Source organism: Abramis brama (genome assembly GCF_963993115.1).
Source record: "Abramis brama genome assembly, chromosome: 19".
NCBI classification, from domain to species: domain Eukaryota; kingdom Metazoa; phylum Chordata; class Actinopteri; order Cypriniformes; family Leuciscidae; genus Abramis; species Abramis brama.
The window spans coordinates 1893457-1915132 of NC_139981.1; the positions used below are offsets into that span (position 1 = coordinate 1893457).

Sequence of the window (21676 nt, forward strand, 5' to 3'; positions counted from 1 at the left end):
CCACGGATTCCTCAGAAGTCCTATTACATTACGCCAGCCCCAATTGGCTGGCAGACATGACGTAGTGTCTGGGAGTGGCTACCCCACCCCTCAGTATAAGAGGAGCAGCACTACATCATTACGACATTCAAAAACCTCTTCTCGCTTCACACCAGAAGCCTACAAACTTTTCTACGAACTTCTGGATGTATTACTGGCCACCACGCCGTTTTTCGCCTGGCTCCTTCGATTAGCATTCCAGCCGATTGCAAGGATTGTTCGACACTACGATGGCTGCAGCAATGCAGACTATCCCGGCTAGTGAGGGAGATTCTGTGCGACTCTGTTCATGCGGGAACAAAATTTCATGCAAGGACACACACCAGGTCTGCTCTGCATGTCTCGGGCTGAAACATGCTCAATTGGCTATGAAAACCCTGGTTTATGTGAACACTGCGCACACTTCACCATGAAGAGCCTTCGTCGCAGGCTAGCACGCCAAGCTAGCCTGTCGGGCCAGGATCCCTTCATGACACCTAGCCCCGCGCCAGCTGCCCACCACGGTAGCTCTATCCTGGAGTGAGCAGCTCGATGTGTGCATGCCTCTGCCCAGTCTGCTCAGCACGGACGAGGAAGAGGACGCGCTTGATTTCGAGGAAGAGGGACAGTCGGACTTCCTTCTTTCTGATGAAGAGGAAGACTTCGAGGACTCTCCATTTCTCCCCCCTGCGCAACTGGCACAGCTCCCTGCTGCGGCGGGATCCACGGAAGAGGCGGGCGGGCCACCATCCTCCCCGCTTGTTAGTGTTGATCTGCAAGATGTGTGCAAACGAGCTGCAGGGAAACTAAATATTCCGTGGCCGACCGTGGTAGCAGAGACTGCAAAGTCTCACTATGAGGGGAAGAGGCTGCCGAGTGCAAAACGGGCAGCACGACAGCTCCTTCCTGTTTTCCCAGAGCTCCTGGAGGAGGTCGCGGTTACGTGGAAGGACAAGCCGTTTACCAGCAAGATGCCAGTGCAGGGTGGCTCCGTTCTCGATGTGGAGGGGATGGAAAAGGAAGGCCTTCTCCGAATGCCCCCCATGGAGCCATTAGTTGCCGTGCACTTGCAACCGAAGCGCACAGCGGCTGCAGATCCGACCTTGCCATCTAAAGCTGACCGTTTCTAGTCGAGCATGACGGAACGCGCTTATAAAGCAGTCGCGCTCTCTGTCAGGGGCAGGGCTATGAACGGGCATATTAGATCTACGTGCACTGAACAAATACTTAAGGAAGTACAAGTTCAGAATGCTCACTCATGCTACACTCCTAAATCTGTTGGTTTACATCGATCGACCTGAAAGACGCATATTTTCCCACCCCACAGGAAATTCCTGAGGTTTGCTTTCCTGGGAGTGACATACGAATACCTGGTTCTACCATTTGGCATGTCTCTCAGCCCGAGAGTATTCATAAAATGTACAGAAGCGGCCCTGACCCCGCTCAGGGAAAAAGGCATTCGTCTCGCTACTTAGGCTACATAGACGATTGGTTGGTGACAGCTCAGTCAGAGCGAGAAGTGAGAAATCACACAATCATGCTTCTGGACTCAGTGACATTCAGAAGCTGGGCTTACAGTTAAACACCGAAAAGAGTGTTCTGATTCCCACACAGTCTATAACATATCTGGGGCTGTCACTGGACTCGGTGACATTCAGAGCGCGACTGTCAGAGGACAGGGTGGGAAAATTCACCCGATGCCTGGCCGAGTTTCAGAGGGGAAAAATTGTGTCTTTCCGCACATGCCTCAGGTTATTGGGACTGATGGCCTCAGCTCTTATAGTTATTCCCTTAGGCAGACTATTCATGAGGGAATTTCAGCGCTGGGTAGCGTCTCTGAGGCTGGACCCATTAAGGCACTCCTGAAGGAGAGTGAGAGTGACGTCAGAGACAGTCTTTGCACTGCGCCAGTGGAGACACCCATCCTTTTTGGTTCAAGGGGTACCCATGGGTGTGGTTCAAACCAGAAAAGTCATAACGACGGACGCGTCGTTGTCTGGTTGGGGGGGCATTCACGAGGGCAGGATAGTGAATGGAAGATGGGGTCATCATCTGACCAATCTTCACATAAACTATCTGGAAATGCTGGCCGTGTTTCTAACGTTGAAGCATTTTCTTCCTTTTCTGAAAGGGCATCATGTTCTTGTGAGAACGGACAACACTACAGTTGTGGCATATATAAATCGACAGGGAGGCCTCAGATCACTTGCTGGCACGCAAACTGATTTTGTGGAGCCATGCCAATCTTTCATCCCTGAGAGCGAAGCACGTACAGGGTTGTCATGAACCAGGGTGCGGATCTGCTGTCCAGGGGAAATCCACTTTACGTATTGGTATATTTGGCTGCTATTTCTGCTTGTTACATAGGTTTTGATAATAAAACCATTGGGCAGCATCCTTTAGTGTGCAGGTTCATGAAGGGCGCGCGTCGCGCTTTGCCAGTTTCAAAACCGCTTTCCCCTTCATGGGATTTAGCACTGGTACTTGATGCTCTCTCAATGTCCCCATTTGAGCCACTGGAAAGGATTGATTTTAAAATAATGTCATTTAAAACAGCGCTGCTGTTAGCCTTGGCTTCGGCGAAGCGCATAAGTGAGATTCATGCGCTTTCGGTGCATTCAGCATGTATGCAGTTCATGCCTGGGGATGCAGGGGTAGTTCTGAAGCCTAATCCTGCATTTATGCATAAAGTAGTTAATTCTATCACTCCTTTTGAGCTAAAAGCTTTCTATCCACCACCTTTTGCTTCATCAAAACAGCAAAAACTAAATGAGTTGTGCTTTACGCATTTACATGGAAATAACCAGATGTTTCAGGGAGAGTGATCAGCTGTTCGTATCTTGGATGAAACCAAGAATGGGGAGGCCGATTACTAAGCAGCGTTTGTCGCACTGGATAGTGGAGGCGATTTCATTGGCATATTCCAGTAAGGTCATGCGCCCCCAGCTGGTTTACGTGCACACTCAACAAGGGGAATGTCAACTTCGTGGGTTTTCTTTAAAGGAGTCACGATACAGGATATTTGTGAAGCGGTGAGTTGGTCCTCGCCGCATACATTTGCAAGGTTCTATAAACTGGATGTTACAGCTCAAACTTTAGCACATGCAGTATTGAGCGTTGGAGTTGAGTCATGACTCATGACTCGTCCAGTCCTAGAGACGGTGCTGTGGTTGGCAGGAGACTTCGAGGCAGACTATCTGGTAATACAGGAGTTAGGATATCCCATAGTGAGACACCGAAACGTATGCTTGAAAGAGAACAATAGGTTATTGCGTAACCCCGGTTCTCTGATAGCATTAAGTGAGGTGTCTCACCAGATCACCCTCCTTGCTGTGTGAAGCAAGTGTGCTTGTTTTGAATGTCATAATGACGAAGTGTTGCTCGGGTTAGCCACTCCCAGACACTACGTCATGTCTGCCAGCCAATTGGGGCTGGCGTAATGTAATAGGACTGTCGGTACACGATCCGTTCCACCTGCACATTATACATTATAAACTTCTATAATTCAATGTTAGGCTGCATAGATTAGGTCAGCCGGAACTGGGAACACTTCCCATAAATCCTGATGTACTCGTTACATCATAAGAAGAATGGCATCTACGCTAATTTGAGTGTCTTTGTTTATCCCAAGGTTTTCCCGCAGCCTGCCGGATCCAAGCCGTATCCAGATCTGACGAAGGACCTTCGCCTGGACCCGATGACAACGCAGTGCTGAAGTGCCAACTAGTCTCTCCCTATGGAGGATCCCTTTACCACTCTATAAGGCGTTGTCAGGAAAATTCGTTTCGCGTACCTACCCCGAAGTGACAAAATAAATTAAAATTCTGTATCAGCATTTATAATGAAAGACCAGTACTTTGTTTAGGCTTGGTTTGTAGGGAATTACAAACCTGCGCACATATATTCAAACGCACATAACTATAGAACCAATTCTTAATGCGCATGTGAACGCTGACGTTTATCACAGGTTCGCGTTTAAAGTCTGTGTAGAGAGAATGGCGTCGTCTTAGCGGCCCCTAATTTAATAACAAATGATTGTTGCGATGGAAGCAAATCAATCAAAACTAACTTTAGCTGGAAAATAACTTTATTAAAGAACCGCTATGAAGCCAAAACAATCTCTGTTACCTTAAATTATACACTTATCTCTGTAAAGCTGCTTTGAAACAATCTACATTGTTAAAAGCGCTATATAAATGAAGATGACTTGACTTGCATGATCCGTTCTACGCATGCGTAATAGACACATGCTTCTTTCAAGTCATTTCCATTGTCAGTTTGAAATACTCTATAACGTTTCCCCAGACTTGTTTGTAGTTCTTTCTTCATGTAAGTGCAGATAGTCTAGGCAGAAATGTATATTATGTTCCTTATTGTCTTCTGTAAACAACACTGAAGGGATTATTTTCCTAATTTGGATTATATAGATATATTAGCCTATATAGACCCATACTAATACAAAATTACTCAAATGAAGAAAGAACTACAAACAAGTCTGGGGAAACGTTATAGAGTATTTCAAACTGACAATGGAAATGACTTGAAAGAAGCATGTGTCTACCATAGATATCATATATAAACGCTAGATGTCTTATGGCGCAGTCACTTCCGGCATCACCGTTCGGCCATCTTATGTCAGTGCTCTGTGCATTAAGGTGAGTGATCAGCATGCACACAAATCCTCATATCTCGCTGAAATATTGACGGATTTACAAACGGTTTGGTTTCTTACAAACGTTATTAACGTGGCTATAATTCCGAATGCTTGAACATGTATGTTATAATTTTTCATATGTATGCAGTGTATGTATGTAGTGTCATAACTACATCTCTGACGTTTATAACAAACCAAACCGTTTGAAAATCGGTAGAAAATTGGGCAAGTTATGGTTATTTAAAAGTATTTGCACCATTAAACGAGTGAGCGAGCGCACTGCCGCAAGATGGCCGCCACGTGCGGACGTCGACCTCCATTGGCCAGCAGCGCGCACGAGACATCTAGCCTTTATATATGATATCTATGGTGTCTACTACGCATGCGTGGAACGGATCGTGCAGGTGGAACGGATCGAAGGGGCGTATCCCATAGTGAGACACCTCACTTAATGCTATCAGAGAGAACCAGGGTTACGCAAGTAACCTATTGTTTTGGACTCTAGTCTAGACCGACCGGAGAAGGAGCAGAACAAGAATCTGACAGCATCTGAGCTGTATTAAAACATTTGGACAGAAGCAAAATGTCTGCCGACTCTGAAATGGAGAGGAAGATCGTTGAATTCTTGAGAAAAAATGGCAAAAGCACAGTTTTAATCATTTTTAAAGAATTCGGAATAGACAAATCCACCGCGAACAGACATTTGCACAACCTAGAGAGATCACAACAGGTGTTTAGGTCTAACGGATCTGTTTGGGATCTAATGGAGAAGAAGAAGAACGAGATCAAACACACAATCAAACCAGAGCAAAAGACCCCGACGACAAGAGACTCATGCGAAGAGATTCAAGAGAAACATGTGACGGATCTGCTGAAATCAGGAGATTTAAAGGCCTATGAAATCGCCAAATCCCTGGGACTGCCAACAAAAACCACAAATAAACAGCTGTACGATATGGAGAAGAAAGGTAAAGTACAGCAATGTAAGAGAACCAGCCTCTGGACACTGAATGACGAGGAGAGCAATGAAAGTTACAACCAAGAGAGGTTTGTGTTGTGTTTATTTTATACAATCGTTATTTATAATGACTCTTTGCATTTGGTGTGCCAATGTTTTTATTTTTTATGATTTGTTATTGATTATAGTTCCAGTTCCAGTGATCATAGACTGGGCTCAAATTCAGGGTAAGCAATATTTTGTGTCCACCAAAGTAACTTGTTTAACTTACAGTATAATATTCAGGAGGAAAAAAACATTCTACAAAATGTTTTAAATGAATGTTCTGTTAATAGGATAATGCATAATGATTTGCTGCTGTATACTGCCGTCTGACATGTTTCTATCATCTATAGGTTGTCTCAGAGTTTTGATGTGATCACAGAGCTTGGTCAAGGAGGCTTTGGATGCGTTTATAAAGTAAAGCATAAATTTGATGGCAAGATCTACGCCGTAAAGAAAGTCGTCTTAACTGGGTAAGATTATACAAGTAACAACAAAGTTATATATAATTTTAGAAAGGACAGTTGTCATGAGTATGTGGTATTAAAAATCACAGAATTGACATGTATTTATGCATAAATTCATTCATGTTTATGCATTTATTTATTTATTCATACATTAATTTATACATTCATACATGCATCTATTTATTTTTTTCATTCATGCATTTATTTATTCATACATTCATTCTTACATTAATTTATTCATGCATTTATTTATTTATTCATGCATTAATTCATACATTCATTCATTTATTCATGCATTTATTCATGTATTCATTTATTATTTATTCTTGCATTTATTCATACATTCATTTATACATTAATTTATTCATGTATTTTATATGTATTTCTTCATGCATTAATTCATACATTTATTAAGCATTCATTCATGCATTTATTTATTCATGCATGAATGCATTCATTCACTCATGTATCATGAATTTATTTATTTTATTCATGCATTTATTTATTCTTACATTAATTTATTAATGCATTTATTTATTCATGCATTAATTAATTAATTTATTCATGGATTCATTTATTATTTATTCATGCATTTATTCATGCATTTATTTATTTCATGCATTTATATATTTATTCATGCATTAATTTGTACATTTATTAATGCATTTATTAATCATGCATTCATTCATGCATTAATTTGTACATTTATTAATGCATTTATTAATCATGCATTCATTCATGCATTTATTTATTTATTTATTCATGCATGGATGCATTCATTCACTCATGTATCATGCATTTATTTATTTTATTCATGCATTTATTTGATACAGGAAAGCTGATTCCGAGGTGAAGGCATTGGCCAGAGTAGATCACCCAAACATAGTGCGCTACATTACATGTTGGTCAGATTCTGAGAACTGCACATCAAACCAAGTGTCCAAGTAAGCAAGTCTCCATCGTTTTTTCATAAAACACTGAGTGCTTCTCAATAATGACGTTTATGTGTTTTATGTTCAGCACATCACATTCTTCATCAGATGTAGTGACCTTTGAGAGATCCGGATGTGAAGAGAATGATGATGATGATGATGACGATGTCAGTGATGATGTCACATCAGAAATGGAAAGTCTGAGGGTGACAGCAGAGTAAGTCCAGTAGTCGTCTTATGAGATGTCACATGTAAAAGAATATAATTTAGCTTGATGGTCCTTTAAGAGTGAACTATTACTACAGAGTTAGCTCAACTGGTAGAGATAGAATATGCACATACTGATAAATTGTGTAGCTTGAGTTGCATCAAGTTCATTTCACATTCACAGAAGCACAGCAGCAAAAAAACATCCTGTTTCATTTTAAGGGCCAAAATGGAAAGAGGGGAAAATGAGCATAAAATTATTAACACTAACTAACATGCACAAACTGGAGAAAAATAAAATGTAAAAAAATATTATGAAATGACCCCTTTAAGATAATACCACACATTATTAAATATTAACCTACAAGTCAAGCCTGTTCCTTCTCTCTGTGTTTCAGCAGCAGGACGTATTTGTTTATTCAGATGGAGTTCTGTGAGGGAGGAACTCTGACTACATGGATAAATGACAGAAACTTTACGGAAATTAAGAGAACCACAATGGATATCCATCAAATATTTTATGAAATTATCAGTGGAGTGGAATACATCCATTCAAACAATCTCATCCACAGAGACTTGAAGGTATTTCCTTTTAGTTGAAAGGAGGCAACTAAACTTGTGATTGAACAGAAGCATTTTACCCATATGTACTTTCCTTTTAGCCTGATAACATATTGTTCAGCGCCGATGGCCAAGTGAAGATCGGAGACTTTGGGCTGGTGGTGCATCAGATCACAGACAGCGGTGACCCCATAGAGAGGTCAAACAAAGGAACACCACCATATATGAGTCCTGAGCAGGTGATGACACATTTATTGTCTCTCAGAGAAACATTTAGACTGTAAAAAATTTAATAAATTAAAATAACTGAATGTTTACCTTAGAAAAATGGGAGGAATTATGACGAAAAAACAGACATATTTCCACTTGGACTCATATGGTTTGAGATGCTCTGGAAAATATCGACTGGCAGAGAGAGAGCGAAGGTCAGTTGTGTTTAATGACAGTATGCATTACCAATATCTGCACACACAAAAAAAGTATTTTAGTATTTAATCCGTTTTTTTTTTTTTGTTGTTTTTTTTTGGACGTTGCAGCTGTGGCCAGATCTGAGAAATCAAAGGTTACCGGAAGGTTTCTGTGACAGTTATCCGACTGAAGTAAGAAACTTGATTTTACCTTCAAATAAATGTTGATTAAATAAAGTTTAGCCTATAATTTAGCTATGCTTTTTTTTTAGAATAAATTCATCAAGCAGATGCTGTCCTTTACACCAGAGGACAGGCCACAAGCAAAAGACATCAAAGAAAAACTTGAGATGTTTTTCTCTCTGGATCAGAATCTGTTAAGCCAGAAAACAATCTGAGAAAACTGCCACAGTTTGGTAGAGTCAACTCAAAATAATGTTTTACCGCAGAATACTTTTGATGATTCTATTGATTCATTCATGATTTAATGAACTGTTTAATGATCTCTCATTAAGGTGATAAATAATATCAAATCATGCATTTTAATAATGATGTGAGGCTACTTTTTACAAAACCGACCATGACCGTAATTTCACAACATTACTGTAATGTAGGCTGCAATATTATAATGTATATTATATATTATAATGTATATACAATTGCTACTAAAGTATCATGTTTCTCAAAGTTGCAATTGGATTTGGTTACAGTGTAACCAGAATGTAACCAAAATGCATCATTGTATAATGTGAAAACATGTTGTGCATGCTGGGAATATTTCTGCTCAAACTTATTTTTTGACGAAAATAAAAATATGTTATTAAGTATGTGTGTGTAAATGTGGCATAAAAAAATAAAGAAAAAATATAATATGTCATTAATTATGTGTTGTTAATACAATACGTATAATAATTCTTAATATATTGGATAATTTTGTTAGAAATTTTATTCGTTTTTTATAACAAAAAAATGATGGTGGCACAACAATTGAATTTTGTTTCATTGCTTTAGTTTAAAAGAATGTTACCATTGTGCCTTCTAAAATAAAATAAAAATATATGAAAAATTCCATATGTTTTGGAAATATTTTTTAAACATATTTTCTTGACAATATTGTTTTGACTGGACTGGTAATCATTTTATAGTTTTTCCCCCTGTTATTAATGATGGAGGATGGCAATTCTCGCCTCTTTCCACTAGGTGTCGCTGTAACTGCGCTGATTGTCCTCGCGTGCATTTCTGTATTACACAAAGTTTGGAAGTTATTTTTCCATAAATATACACGAGATTAATGTTAATGTTGCATTATACTCATTCATGTCGAAATTAGTGCAACTGCAAGAACTGAACTGACTTTGCTGTTGGTGTTGCCTCACTTGCCTTCAATGTCAAAATGTTTAGTATTATATATTTTTTTCTTTGGTTTTGGTCTTCATATTTGTCAACTCTTCTATAGCCTACGGTCAAGAAATGATCGATAGTACAATTATTATAAATTAAAAAATATATATATTTTGACAGTAGGCTAGTCATTTTATGTCGTTTTAGAATAGGCAAGCTGTTTTGGATTTATGTGGAAAAAATAAGATTTGTGTTTAACTTTACTCGAAGAGATCTTCATATTTTTGTTATTAAAGCAATAAGCCCCGTTAAGCCGTGATTTACAGTGAGAACATCTTAAGGGCGTTCGGGAAAGTGCCTAAAACCCCCTTCTCTGTTCTAAATTAATTGTAAATCACGGCTTTACGGGGTTTAATGCTTTTATAAAACGGTTATTCCACATACCTGTCAAGGTTTAAAAAAATAAATAAAATAAACACACAGACACAAATATGTAATGCTATGACAAAAAAATGTATTCTTCCGCCAAGCAATGTAGTTCTTCGGCCAATGACGCTCTGGCGCAGTAATACTAATGTAATGCGGTTACAGGCCTTTTTAACACGGATTTTAACGGTCACCAACATCGTAAATCCTGCAAAGTTTTTTATATTTTCATTTTAAAAAGATTCTATGTACATTTATAACACTATACTTTGTATTATATTAACTTTTTTGCGTCAAATTACAACAAAACTAGTTAATGCTGCTGTGAGACTGCGGCTGTGGGAGTGACGGTAAAGTTGACATCTTTCTCTCTTCCGAGTCCGACTGCCGTTATCAATCTCTCTCTATTTGTTTTCCTTATTTTAAAGATGTGAAACACTATTGTGGAGTTTTCTTTTGCTATTTGAGCAAATGGGCACACGAAAAGTCTCTCACGCTAGAGGTTTACCCAACTATGACGACTTCCGCTTCTAGCGCAGCTGAACCAATCCTAATCAAGGCATTTTATAATAACATAAATTGCACACTGACTGGCATACCTCAAATGTGATTTTTGTAGCCTTTTTAAGTGCAGCAAGTTGCTAAATATGCTATGCAAGTGTATTAACAATTCTGACATAGCCTACGTCATAAAACATGTTAAAATATAAAGGAAAAATGTGAATACTTAGACAAACTGAACATTTATTATGCTTTTTTGTCCTTTCAGTTCATAGAAAAGACCAGCATGAACATTATTTTGTCCGTTTATGCCCCACCGAAGAAAGAAAGTCATGGGTTAGGAACAAAGGTGAGTAAATGATCAATTACAACATCGATTATCCATTCAAATTAGTGGCCTAGAATGTATACTATTTATTTAGTTTATATATGAAGCTTTCTTTGTCCAGAGAGACACAGGCCAACTCTTACAGTACGTCATGAGGCCAAGCGCTCTGTTGTACGTCTGAATGAATGGAGGCATTTGACAAAACAACACTCTTTTATAATGGACGAGTTACAAAGCATAGACTGTAAAAAAAGGAAAAGATATGAATGAGTATATTATTGGCAAGATCAACATTACTTCCATTGTTTACAAGAAAGCACATGCTGCTTCTGTTTAGTCAGCAATATATATGTTCACTTGATAATATTTTAAGGGTTTATGTTATAACCTATAAAATTAGTCAATGTTATTTAATTTTTTGCTGAAATAATGCAGGTAATCTGATCCAGTCTGTGTCAATCAGCCATAGGGTTCACTAAATCTCTAGACAAGTCATTTTGATAGTTTCTCTTTTATTATTGTAGAAAACAAAGTCGGACAAAGTCTTACAAAGTGACACATGAGTGCAAAAGCTAACAAAGATACAAACTGTACAATCAAACACTGAAAATGTATTTATAAAAACAATGGACAACAATCCAACCACTAATCCTGAACATTTCAAAATAAATACTTTTTTATTGTCTTCATAAAATTATCATTCTGTTAATGCGGTTGTCTATAGAAAAATGTGTATCTCCAAAAATATAATTTTTCCATGGGAGAGTGTCAATATAGTTTCACAGTTCAGGCCAAGTTTTATTAAACAGGTTTGTGTCCCAGATCTGAATAGAACTGAAATGAAGATGCTGATTTTGTTTATAAAGCAGCAATAACGAAAAGAGCAACAAAATGTTTCAGAATGTAAGTATACTTATCTAGTATACATATATAATATATTAATTCATATATTCTTCTGTATATAATTGACAGTGTAAAATAGAACGCAATAATGAATGCTAAATATTTTGTCAGCATTGATTATGGAAGTATTTTTCCCATTAAGTTTCTCTATAGGATGAAAAGTCGAAGGTATAAGAAATTTTACTTAATTTCTTTAATGAGGCAATGAACTACATTTCCCATAAGGCATTGCAAATAATCGAAGCAACTGTACAATATAAAACTATTGACTTACAGTCACTAATTATAAGACATTTTAGATTTATATTTAAATAAAAATATTTTAAATATTTAAAAACAAATATTTAATAGAAAACAAATATTTAAATATGTATAAGTATTAGTATGTGGAATGTAGAGAGGCCGACTTGATTAATTAATTTGCAATGCATCATGGGAGTGGGCGGAACTGTTTCCATTGTGACTGAGACTTCTCTAATTGATCTCTCCTCAGAATTATGGGTAGTGCTTTTGAAATCACATTTACTTCTATGGAAACATAAAGCAGGGCTTCACTCAGACGAGGACTCTCTTGAAAACTGCGCATTATTGAGAAGAATCTAATTCTTTATAGAGAAAAATATTGTTTTGTTTCCAGATCCCAGCTGTGGTATTATATTGAGATACCCTAATAAATGTAGAAAAAAAAAAATCTGTGGTATGTACAATTGCCCATGACTGATGCCACAGTGATGGTGAATGTGCAAAATAATCAAACTCCTCATTGGGAAAGTTCTAGTAGGGATTTAACTCCTCTGGTACTAGATGAGACTCTTCACCTTCGACGTTTGCGGTGAAACTGTTGTTCCTGGAGCTCCAATCATAGCTGTCCGGCGTGACACTGTGAATGAAGAGCAATGGGCAAAGAATTAAAACTGTTCTGGTCAAATGAACCCTCTGGTGCTCCTCATTTAGGGGTCACACTCATACTCCTCGCGGCCAAAATCGACCGAATAAATCTCAATGAAATTAATGTGCGACATTTTAGTCAATAATATTATTCTTAAATAATTTGCATTTTTAGGAGATTTCATGGTACTAAAGAATATTCACCTCTAAATTATGCACTATTTATTTATAAGATTAGAACTTTTTTTTTTTTTTTTCAATTTATGCAGTAAGTCAAAAATAGAACAAAACTTTAAAAATCCAATGAATGATGGCAGATTGGTGTCATCTGGTGGAAGGAAATCATCTATAATACCATGATGTAACCACTATGTGTATACACAAGCCGTGGAGAACAGTGTTTTCAGACATAATTACTTACTTTTATTAGGTTTTGCATTTGGATATTTATTTAGATATTATTAGACTACTTTTTTGTTTGAGATTTTGAATTTTATAGTGTCAGTTCTTCCATTATTATTATAGTCAAACACAGAGAATCCATAACATCAAAATATAAAAGAAAAAAATTACAAAAATATTAAGAAATTATTTATCACAGTTTCAAAGTTTATGACATTAATTTATTTTTTTTTCTTCTGCATCATGGCTGATTTGTGAATGGTACCCCACAAAAATTATTTTTTGTTGTTGTTGTATTTCCCATTCATATCTAATGGTGGTCATTTTTGAGCACTAAGAGCACAATATTTTTTAAGACAATTTAGCCATTTTCTAGTGGGTTTACATAGCCAGTGCCACAAAAGTCAGTAAGTTTTGTACCATTACAATGAAGTAACAATAAATAAATAAAAATCAAAACGTTACTTTTTTGTTCAAAAGTGACCGAAGAGCACCAGTGGGTTAATTCATTAAATGTATGATGTTGTCATAAATTAGAGAAACACAACTTTCCATTGAAATTCAAAGTGTGTAATTTCAGATGTTTTTTTAATACAGATGAATCACTTACAATAAGACCAGGAATGTGCAATTGGAAAGTTAATTTTATTCATTAAAGACTGAACAGCAATCTTGACTGGCATACCTGGCTTGAATGTTTTGTGGGATGATACTCCATGCGAGGTCATCATCGCTGTCATAACGGCGCGGGTTGTCAAAGAAATAAGCTCTAGATGAGAACATGTGCCCAGGGATCACTGCTGCACTCTACCAACCAGAGAGATTAGACAATAATGTCATTTATTCCTATGATTTACAGTCTTCAATGCCACATCATTTATACCATTTAAAAATTATAAATCTCGTACCCGATCCTGAGTCGGCTTACGGACTCTGAAAAAGTAGACCACCAGGGATGTGGGCAGAAGCTCCCAAACAAACAGGATCACCCCAAAAACCACATAACCAGCATCGCCCAATGTCGACTTCAGATCTGCCTGTAGAATAATATAAATCAGCAATATTGCCAAATTCATCGAGACACATTGACCCTGTAAAGCCTGATATGTGAAATAATAGTCAGAAAAATTTATATTTTAAATGGAACAGTTTAGTGAACTTTTAGATCAAATCTAACAAAGAGTTTGCATATGTGTATTCATATTTTATACATCAGGCTACATCAGAATATGGAAGAAAAAACACCTCGGATGCCAAAAATATCAGTCATCACTATATCTGCCAATAATACGTCTCAGTAAGATGATAAATGCTTAGTTTCATGATCAAGGCTCTGTATTTAAAAAAAATATATAATGCAATAATTAAACCTATAATGAACATATACGTTTAATTATTGCATTATATTTTTGAATAATGAACATATTCAATACTCATAATTTCTCTAAAAAATGATGTATGTATGAATAATCAAGTAAACTGAAGCTGCTTCAGTACAGTTTAAATATTACTAACAATATCAAAGTTATTCTTACGTTTACTTGATAAAAATCAGATTTGACAGCAGAAAGACACGTGAAGCTCGAGCTGAAGGAGGACGTTTCTACAATTATACTAAAAGACTTTTACTTGATAAAACAGTTTTTCAATCAGACATAAGAAGGACTGGAGGAGATTGTGTGCGACAGCAAAGTTTTGATCATTTTGATCAATTAGAGGGCTTTTGAGAAATTTGTGTCTCAAATATGATACAGTATAGAGTTAATATATCATCATGAAAACAAAAGTACTAAAGACCCTCTTGAACGTTGGCTTCATTTACTTCCATTTTAAGTGCATTATTGCTAATTAATTAATGCTAATTGGCATTTGATACAAAGTGATACAGTTGATGCAAATGTCTAGAGTCACTAGAGTTTAATTTGTATTGAACCTGGAACATTTTTTACCTTTCTGTTATGTGTATTTGGTACGTACTTGGTCTGATACGTTGTACCAGTCATAGTCGAATGAGTTGATGCTCTTGATTTTTGTCAGTGCCAGCACCACTAAGTTGTAGCACGCTCGAGACGAGTACAGGAGGATCACCGTCACTCCGATTACAGTCACCTGACACACAGATGATCCCTGGACAGATGAGATGAGACGTGACATTCAGACTCAATTCTGGTACGAAACACCATCCAATTAATTTTACAATGGATAAAATATACAGTTTTTCACATTTACTTTTTTATCTGTTCCACTCAATGGGGGTTTAAATAAAAAATAAAAAACACCTCAGTTTAAAATGTTAAAGGGGTGGTTAAACCTTCCTGTAGCTCAAACAGTAGAGCATTGGTGCTTGTAACGCCAAGGTCATGGGTTTGAATCCCAGGGAAAGCAAGAACTGATAAGAATGTAAATGTGTTCCTTGAAATGCAATGTAAGTTGCTTTGGATAAAAGCGTCTGCCAAATGCATAAATGTGGTATAATGCTCTTTTCACAAGATGTAAAATAAGTCTCTGATGTCCCCAGAGTGAGTATGTGAACTTTTAGCTCAAAAAAACCCACAGATATTTTTATATAGCATGTTAAAATTGTCACTTTTTAAGGGTGAGCAAAAATGCACCGTTTTTGTGTCTGTCCCTTTAAATGCAAATTAGCTACTGCTCCCGGCACAGGGGGCGGAGCTACAACAGCTTGTGTCCTGAAAATTTCAAAAACTTTTTTGTTTATGTTTAAATTTATGTTGCTGATGTGGAGTTAACTATCTTCTAGTCATTGATTAGCATATTCTGTTATAATCTATAAATCACGTTCCTGGGTCGGGGTTTATGTAAATTTTAGGGTTAGTGATGTCACTAATCCGGGAGGAATGTTGTGTAGTCTCTACCAGCCGTTTGTTGTAGTCCTTAAAAAGCAATTTCTTTAAAAGCAAATATCTCCCTTTGCTTTGAACTTTGAGCGTTGTAACTTTGCAAATGTTGTTTATGCTCAAACAGCAACATTACACACTAACTAAAGTTAGAAAAGTCAAATCATAATCAACCACCCCTTTAAATAATGTTGTTATACTTGTACAATGACACTGAAGAGAATGAAAGCGAATGAAATTGAAAATGAATCATTTTAAACTGGTTTGATGTTTGACAGTGTTCGTTTGCAACCCTGTATGTAATGCGTTTGTCTGTTTTAACTGATTAATGGAATATGCATCACATCAAAAAGTGTAAGGAGGGTTAAAAACTGCCCAACCGTCCAATTCATCTTCTTTAGACTGACATATAGTGTCTTGGGAAGACTGGCACATTTTCAAAGGACAACCTGCTTTTTAAGACTGAAAATTAATGTATGGAAAATACACCGTAAATGCTTTTCCATACTATCTTTTTTTAAGAGACAGTTTCCTTCTGGTTAGCCCATTAAAATGCTTTGCCTGTTGAAATGGATCATTCGTTTGTGCTGAGATTCTAGGATTCAAAAACTTGCAACACGGAATGTTCTCGGAATTTTAGCAGACATTTTTTTAAATGTTACTTCTTGTTTCAGAATGTTCAGAAAACTTTCAAAAGTAACATTCTCATAACATTTACTAAATGGAATGTTCCTTTAATACTCGCATAACCAAGAAAAAAACATTCAGAGAACATTCATAAATAAACGTTTTTATAACTTAATGAGAATGTTAGCAAGATGTTGTAAAGTTCTCGCCTTTTATAAACCACACCTGCCTTCCTCTGTATATATTGTAGTATATTCATGTTGATTAGAGTGCGAATTACCCCACCATAATTGGGGGGTACTGCCCCTTCACTTCTTCTATGACCATCATGGTCCACTACCATATCAATCCCCACCGTGATCGCCAAGTGCAACATGTGTTGTGCAACACACATACAAGGTCTAAACATGCGACAAACTGATAATCAGTAGGCTACAGAATATCTCATTGTTATTATATATCCAAAAGAGAACTGTTTTGATCAACTCCCAAAAGTTAGAAGTTAAGTGCACTGAAATACCATTCTAATTACTAGTAAAAGTAATGCCTTTACAAGAAGCCTAGTGCCTATTTCAGGGTTTTCCCTGGCTCAAAATGAGGCGGAGGTGGTAAAATCATAATAATGTATTTTAATAATAAGATAATTAAATGTCTATTTTTTTTGTAGATATCATATATCCTAATGTGTTTCCCACATTTTTTTTTTGGTGGAGCTTGGTACCTCTAGGGGGGTCCGGGGGCTAGCCCCCCCGGAAGAAAATTTTGTACATTTTAAAGATAAATTCATTAATCTGGTGCACTTTGAGTCCCCCGAATCCACTATTAAAAATAAATAATCCACCTGCAAACCACCCATATTCTTTGATTTAGATATCTGCATCTGATCATCACATTACAATTACTCAAATTCTTAGTGTTAAGCATGATAATATGGTAACATATCACACTGAAGTAGGCTGATTTAAAATGAACATTTATTTAAAATAAAAGTTCTTCTTTTGGCAAAATTACATTTCCTTAATAGCCTAAACAGAGGCTTTACTCCCTTCAAGCTTAAATTGTCAATATTTCATTACATCACTGTTTGAAAACACTCAGAATAATTTTTTGTACCTTTATAAAGGGCATTTTCCCCTAATTTTATTAAATGTATGCTCCATCTTTCATTTCAAATTCTTAAATTTGATAAATATATTCAATTAAAATAATTAGACACTAGGCTGTTACCAATAAAATTAAATAATTTACATTGAAAAATTATAACTGTATTAAATTAGATTATTTTAAATATTTTTGAATATACAAGGAATGTTGAAAAGAATGATACTTTATGAAACTAGCGTTTTGTCATTCAACGTTGACACTTGCTTGAGAAGTTGAAGTCGTTCTCTATCTCCGTTGCTTCTAGCCACGGTGGTTAAAAATGGTACGGTCCACAATAGGGGTGTCTGAAATCGCTTTACATTAAAATGTTCCTACAGTGAAAATAGGAGTTGTCTTGTATTGTAACTGTAATTATATTTTTTCACAATATCAGAAAAATTATCTGACCCCCCAAAAATGATATTTCTGTCCCTTTGGGGGGTACTGGGTCTTCATTGGGGGGTATAGTACCCCCTGTAATTCGAACTATGATGTTGACTTTATTCTTGCTTTATTACACGGCTCTGTGGAATACTTGATTCTGATTGGTCAATCATGCCATCCAGTGGTATATTATTCCTCGATAACAACCGCTGAAAACAGATAACGCAGGCTCATCCGGGTCACTGAAGTCAGCAGCGCTATACACTTGCTAGGAACGCTTTTTCTTCATAGAAGTTTTGCGTTTGGTGAGCTAATAAAATATTAAAACTCTGTAAAATCAATATTTTGTGTACAGTTATTTAGTTATGCCATCCAGTATCGAGGACTCGCTCTCTCTCGTTTCATACAAACGCAGATGCTGCCATCTTGCGACTATTGTTTTGTACACTGTTGGATTATAAGATACAAACAAGTACGATTTTAAAACAGTTTCATCTCAAATCAATATCCCCATAATTATTTATGTGGCGAAATGCAGTGTAATAAGTGGTATAAACGTACGGTATTTCTTAAATGTCCGTCTATATTGAACTTCCCGTGCTAGCAACTGCTTTGCATTTATAGACCTAATCAAATATTTAGACTCGGATCAATATTTTGTGTCTTAATTATTTACTCATGTGGCAAGTAGCCGCGTAATAAGCGGGATAATGTACATCCAAGCCGGTTGTTATCTCAGAATAAACCCCTTCAGGCTGATGAAGACCCTGATCCTGATCACCCTTTATTCTGACATAACAACCGGCTGGATGTACATTAACCCTTACATATAACGCAGCTTTCATCTGCTTTGTTTTGTCATTTGTGTATTTGTGTTTCATTACCTTGGACTCCAGGTAGATGTTGGCCAAAGACATCTTGGCGATCTTGTAGAGACACAGAGAGAGTGAGACGGCACAGAGGACAAACAGAGTGTCATTGATGGCCACGCGCACCAGAACTACAGTCTCTGTGTCGGTCTTCGTCATCTTCACCAGCAGCGCGCAGGTCAAGTTCACCAGCAGGAAGATGATGCTGATGCACAAGAAGAGCAGGTACAGCGGCAGCCTGACGACACAAGATATATAGATCATTAAAAATGACAGACAACAGTACTTTTAGAAGTACGGAAGTTACAGATGATAATTGTATGGATCCATGTTCACCTGTATTTCTGAAGTTCTGGTGAATATTTAGACTTCGCCTTGAAAATGACCTGTCCCAGAAAACAAGTTAGTGTAAATATCACATGCAAAAAGCATTTTTAAGCCAAGAATGACACATTCAGGTCACCACACACTTTGATCTTAACATAAACAAGATTGTTAAGCAAGTGCTTTTCAGGTTTACTGCTCGCCTCCATTATAAACACTGACATGTCAACATGTTCTTATCATGTAAGATCTGATTTAGGCAGTTTGAAGGACTGAAGTGTGTGATTATATACTGTAAAAAGAGAAAATGTACAGTTGCTACCTTAAGGAGTTATTCCAAACTGATCTGACCCTTAAAAATTACATTGGTGTGAATTAAATTATTTATAAGATTTTTTTTTTTTTACTTAAAAATTTTGGCCTAAAACTAAAAAAATCCAGTTCTACAGAGTAAAAGCTCTTTTATTCCAAAAATGCACTGTAAAAAAACCCCAGTGACAACAGGATAGTATTTTTCTGAACTGTTCTTACCCGTATATAAGTAAGTGGACGTGCTTGTTGAACATTTAAAGTATGTATTGTTGCGTTAAATCTAAATGAGTTGGTAGGTATGGTGTAAATGATTCACAGGTTATTACTGTAGTGTCTTTTAAAGTGTAGTGTAAATGCATCAGACCGCAGTGAATGATTTCACTTCCCTTTTATTCTCACGCTGCACTCCCACACATATGATTCATTTGCAAATGCAGGTTTAATCACAATAAAACAGGAAGAATAATTCTACACTGTAACATCATTCAAACAAAATCAATTGTGTTTATACAATAAATGTAAAACTGAATTTTAAGTGACATAAGCACTAGTGTGGATGTGTATCAATAATATAACAAGGCTCTTAAAGAGGCTGAATTGGACATTTGAGCAGTGTTTTAACCTTCCTTGCACTTTTTAATGTAATGCATATTCCATTAATCAATTAAAACAGACAAATGCATTACATACAGGGTGTAGGGCTGTGCAATGATTAATCGCGATTAATCGCATCCAAAATGAAAGTTTGTGTTTAGATAATATATGTGTGTGTTCTGTGCATAATTAATTTTGTATATATAAATACACACAACATTCATGTATATAGGCCATTTGAGAAATATTTGCATGTAAATACTGTATATATATTTATATATATTTTATATTATATATAAATAGAAATATTTTATATAAAAAATAACACATTTTTCTTAAATATATACATGCATGTGTGTATTTATATATACAAAATAATTATATTCACATATTATGTAAACAAACTTTCATTTTGGATGCAATTAATCGTTGCACAGATCTAAAATAACCATAATGGTTGGATAAATAAGCAATAAAGGAAAGTCGTTTCAGTGTAAGTTAATACAACAGATCATTTTCTTTAGAATGAATTATGCATAATCAGATCAGGAACAGTATGAAAATGATGTAAGCAACAGAATATCTACTTTTGCTGTGCAAAATCCTTTTTAGTGTAATCCGCTCTCATAAACTTACATGTGACCTACAGTCTTAAATCCAGATTTTACCATTCAGGTTCAAAGGACGCTTGTGTGTAACTCACCTGTGCGAAGTAAAGATTCATGAGGCTGAGAGTGAAGAACTGCAGGCAGACGGGGAAGCAGTAGAGCAGCCAGAAAGAGAAGGGTCCGAGGGTGTTTGCGGTCACACAGTTTCTGAAATAAAACGAGAAGAGAAGCGCACGCAGAGCCGCCCACAGCAGACACAAGAACAGAAACACTGTCTGGTAGCTGAAGCGCTTGTGTCTGTATCTCAGCACCAGCCACAGCTGCGCGTACACGAACGCAAAGAGCAGTGTGTAGAAGACTGTGTACGCCACTGTTAAACCCAGCTTCACGAACGGTGGCACGGCCGGGCTGAAGGTCGGCAAAGGAGAGAGAGACTCGTTCTCCATCGGTCTCTTTTCCTCCTGGGCTTTTCCTCGTCTGCCGGCTTCTTCAGCTCCTCCTTCTCCTGTTTAGACGACAGAACGAGTGTGCGAGACAGCGCTGGGATTTAGGGGAAGGAAATGACAATGAAAGAGGAAAAGAAAGCATGCAGCAGTTCCTGGTGCGTGAACCGCATTCAGCTGGAAGGAGGGCGTATAATATTGTGCAGCGAACAGTGAAAGCAGGAGGATGGGAGGGAGGGAACGAGGGAGGACGGACACAGTGACGCTGCGTTGACGTGCTTTACTGTACCTTTAACCCTGTGCTCACGCTTCCCACGGGATGCTCGTGCTTCTCTCTCTTCCCGGTATGACTGTTCACAGGTTTGCACGTTCAGCACAAGCTTCATTAGAGCGTTATTTTATTTACATAATGAAACAACTTTATACTGTACAAACCAGGGGCAACTACAACCAATTGCAACTACAACTACTTTTTTTTT

The 21676-nt window shown here is 37.1% G+C and overlaps 2 protein-coding genes across 3 annotated transcripts; one reads left to right on the top strand and one right to left on the bottom strand.

Annotated features, from left to right (window-relative positions):
• Nucleotides 1–5047: 5047 nt before the first annotated feature.
• Nucleotides 5048–9286, top strand: LOC311069448 (interferon-induced, double-stranded RNA-activated protein kinase-like). Of its 2 annotated transcripts, none has more exons than XM_084092627.1 (10): nucleotides 5048–5719; nucleotides 5819–5857; nucleotides 6026–6145; nucleotides 6973–7083; nucleotides 7160–7288; nucleotides 7677–7860; nucleotides 7941–8078; nucleotides 8163–8264; nucleotides 8376–8438; nucleotides 8519–9286. In XM_084092627.1, the coding sequence occupies exons 1-10, from the start codon at nucleotides 5256–5258 to the stop codon at nucleotides 8642–8644; spliced, it is 1476 nt and encodes a 491-aa protein (XP_083948753.1). In that variant the 5' UTR covers nucleotides 5048–5255; the 3' UTR covers nucleotides 8645–9286. The 2 variants fall into 2 exon arrangements, with proteins under 2 accessions (XP_083948753.1, XP_083948754.1); XM_084092628.1 differs by having other exon boundaries at nucleotides 5115–5719; nucleotides 7680–7860.
• A 2048-nt stretch (nucleotides 9287–11334) lies between these two features.
• Nucleotides 11335–21368, bottom strand: gpr137ba (G protein-coupled receptor 137Ba). Its single transcript, XM_084092184.1, has 7 exons — nucleotides 20850–21368; nucleotides 19253–19302; nucleotides 18932–19154; nucleotides 15013–15162; nucleotides 13944–14072; nucleotides 13721–13842; nucleotides 11335–12625 (listed from the first exon to the last, which is right to left on the bottom strand). The coding sequence occupies exons 1-7, from the start codon at nucleotides 21198–21200 to the stop codon at nucleotides 12520–12522; spliced, it is 1131 nt and encodes a 376-aa protein (XP_083948310.1). The 5' UTR covers nucleotides 21201–21368; the 3' UTR covers nucleotides 11335–12519.
• Nucleotides 21369–21676: the final 308 nt, after the last annotated feature.

Excerpts from the sequence above, each read along its gene's own strand:
- gpr137ba (XM_084092184.1), bottom strand. The coding sequence starts at position 21,200 with ATGGAGAACGAGTCTCTCTCTCCTTTGCCGACCTTCAGCCCGGCCGTG. Across the intron at positions 19,303-20,849 it reads TGAATCTTTACTTCGCACAG|GTCATTTTCAAGGCGAAGTC; the intron begins GTGAGTTACACA and ends TTTCTGGGACAG. Across the intron at positions 19,155-19,252 it reads CCAGAACTTCAGAAATACAG|GCTGCCGCTGTACCTGCTCT; the intron begins GTGAACATGGAT and ends TTGTGTCGTCAG.
- LOC311069448 (XM_084092627.1), top strand. The coding sequence starts at position 5,256 with ATGTCTGCCGACTCTGAAATGGAGAGGAAGATCGTTGAATTCTTGAGA. Across the intron at positions 7,289-7,676 it reads AGTCTGAGGGTGACAGCAGA|CAGCAGGACGTATTTGTTTA; the intron begins GTAAGTCCAGTA and ends TCTGTGTTTCAG. Across the intron at positions 8,079-8,162 it reads CATATATGAGTCCTGAGCAG|AAAAATGGGAGGAATTATGA; the intron begins GTGATGACACAT and ends TGTTTACCTTAG.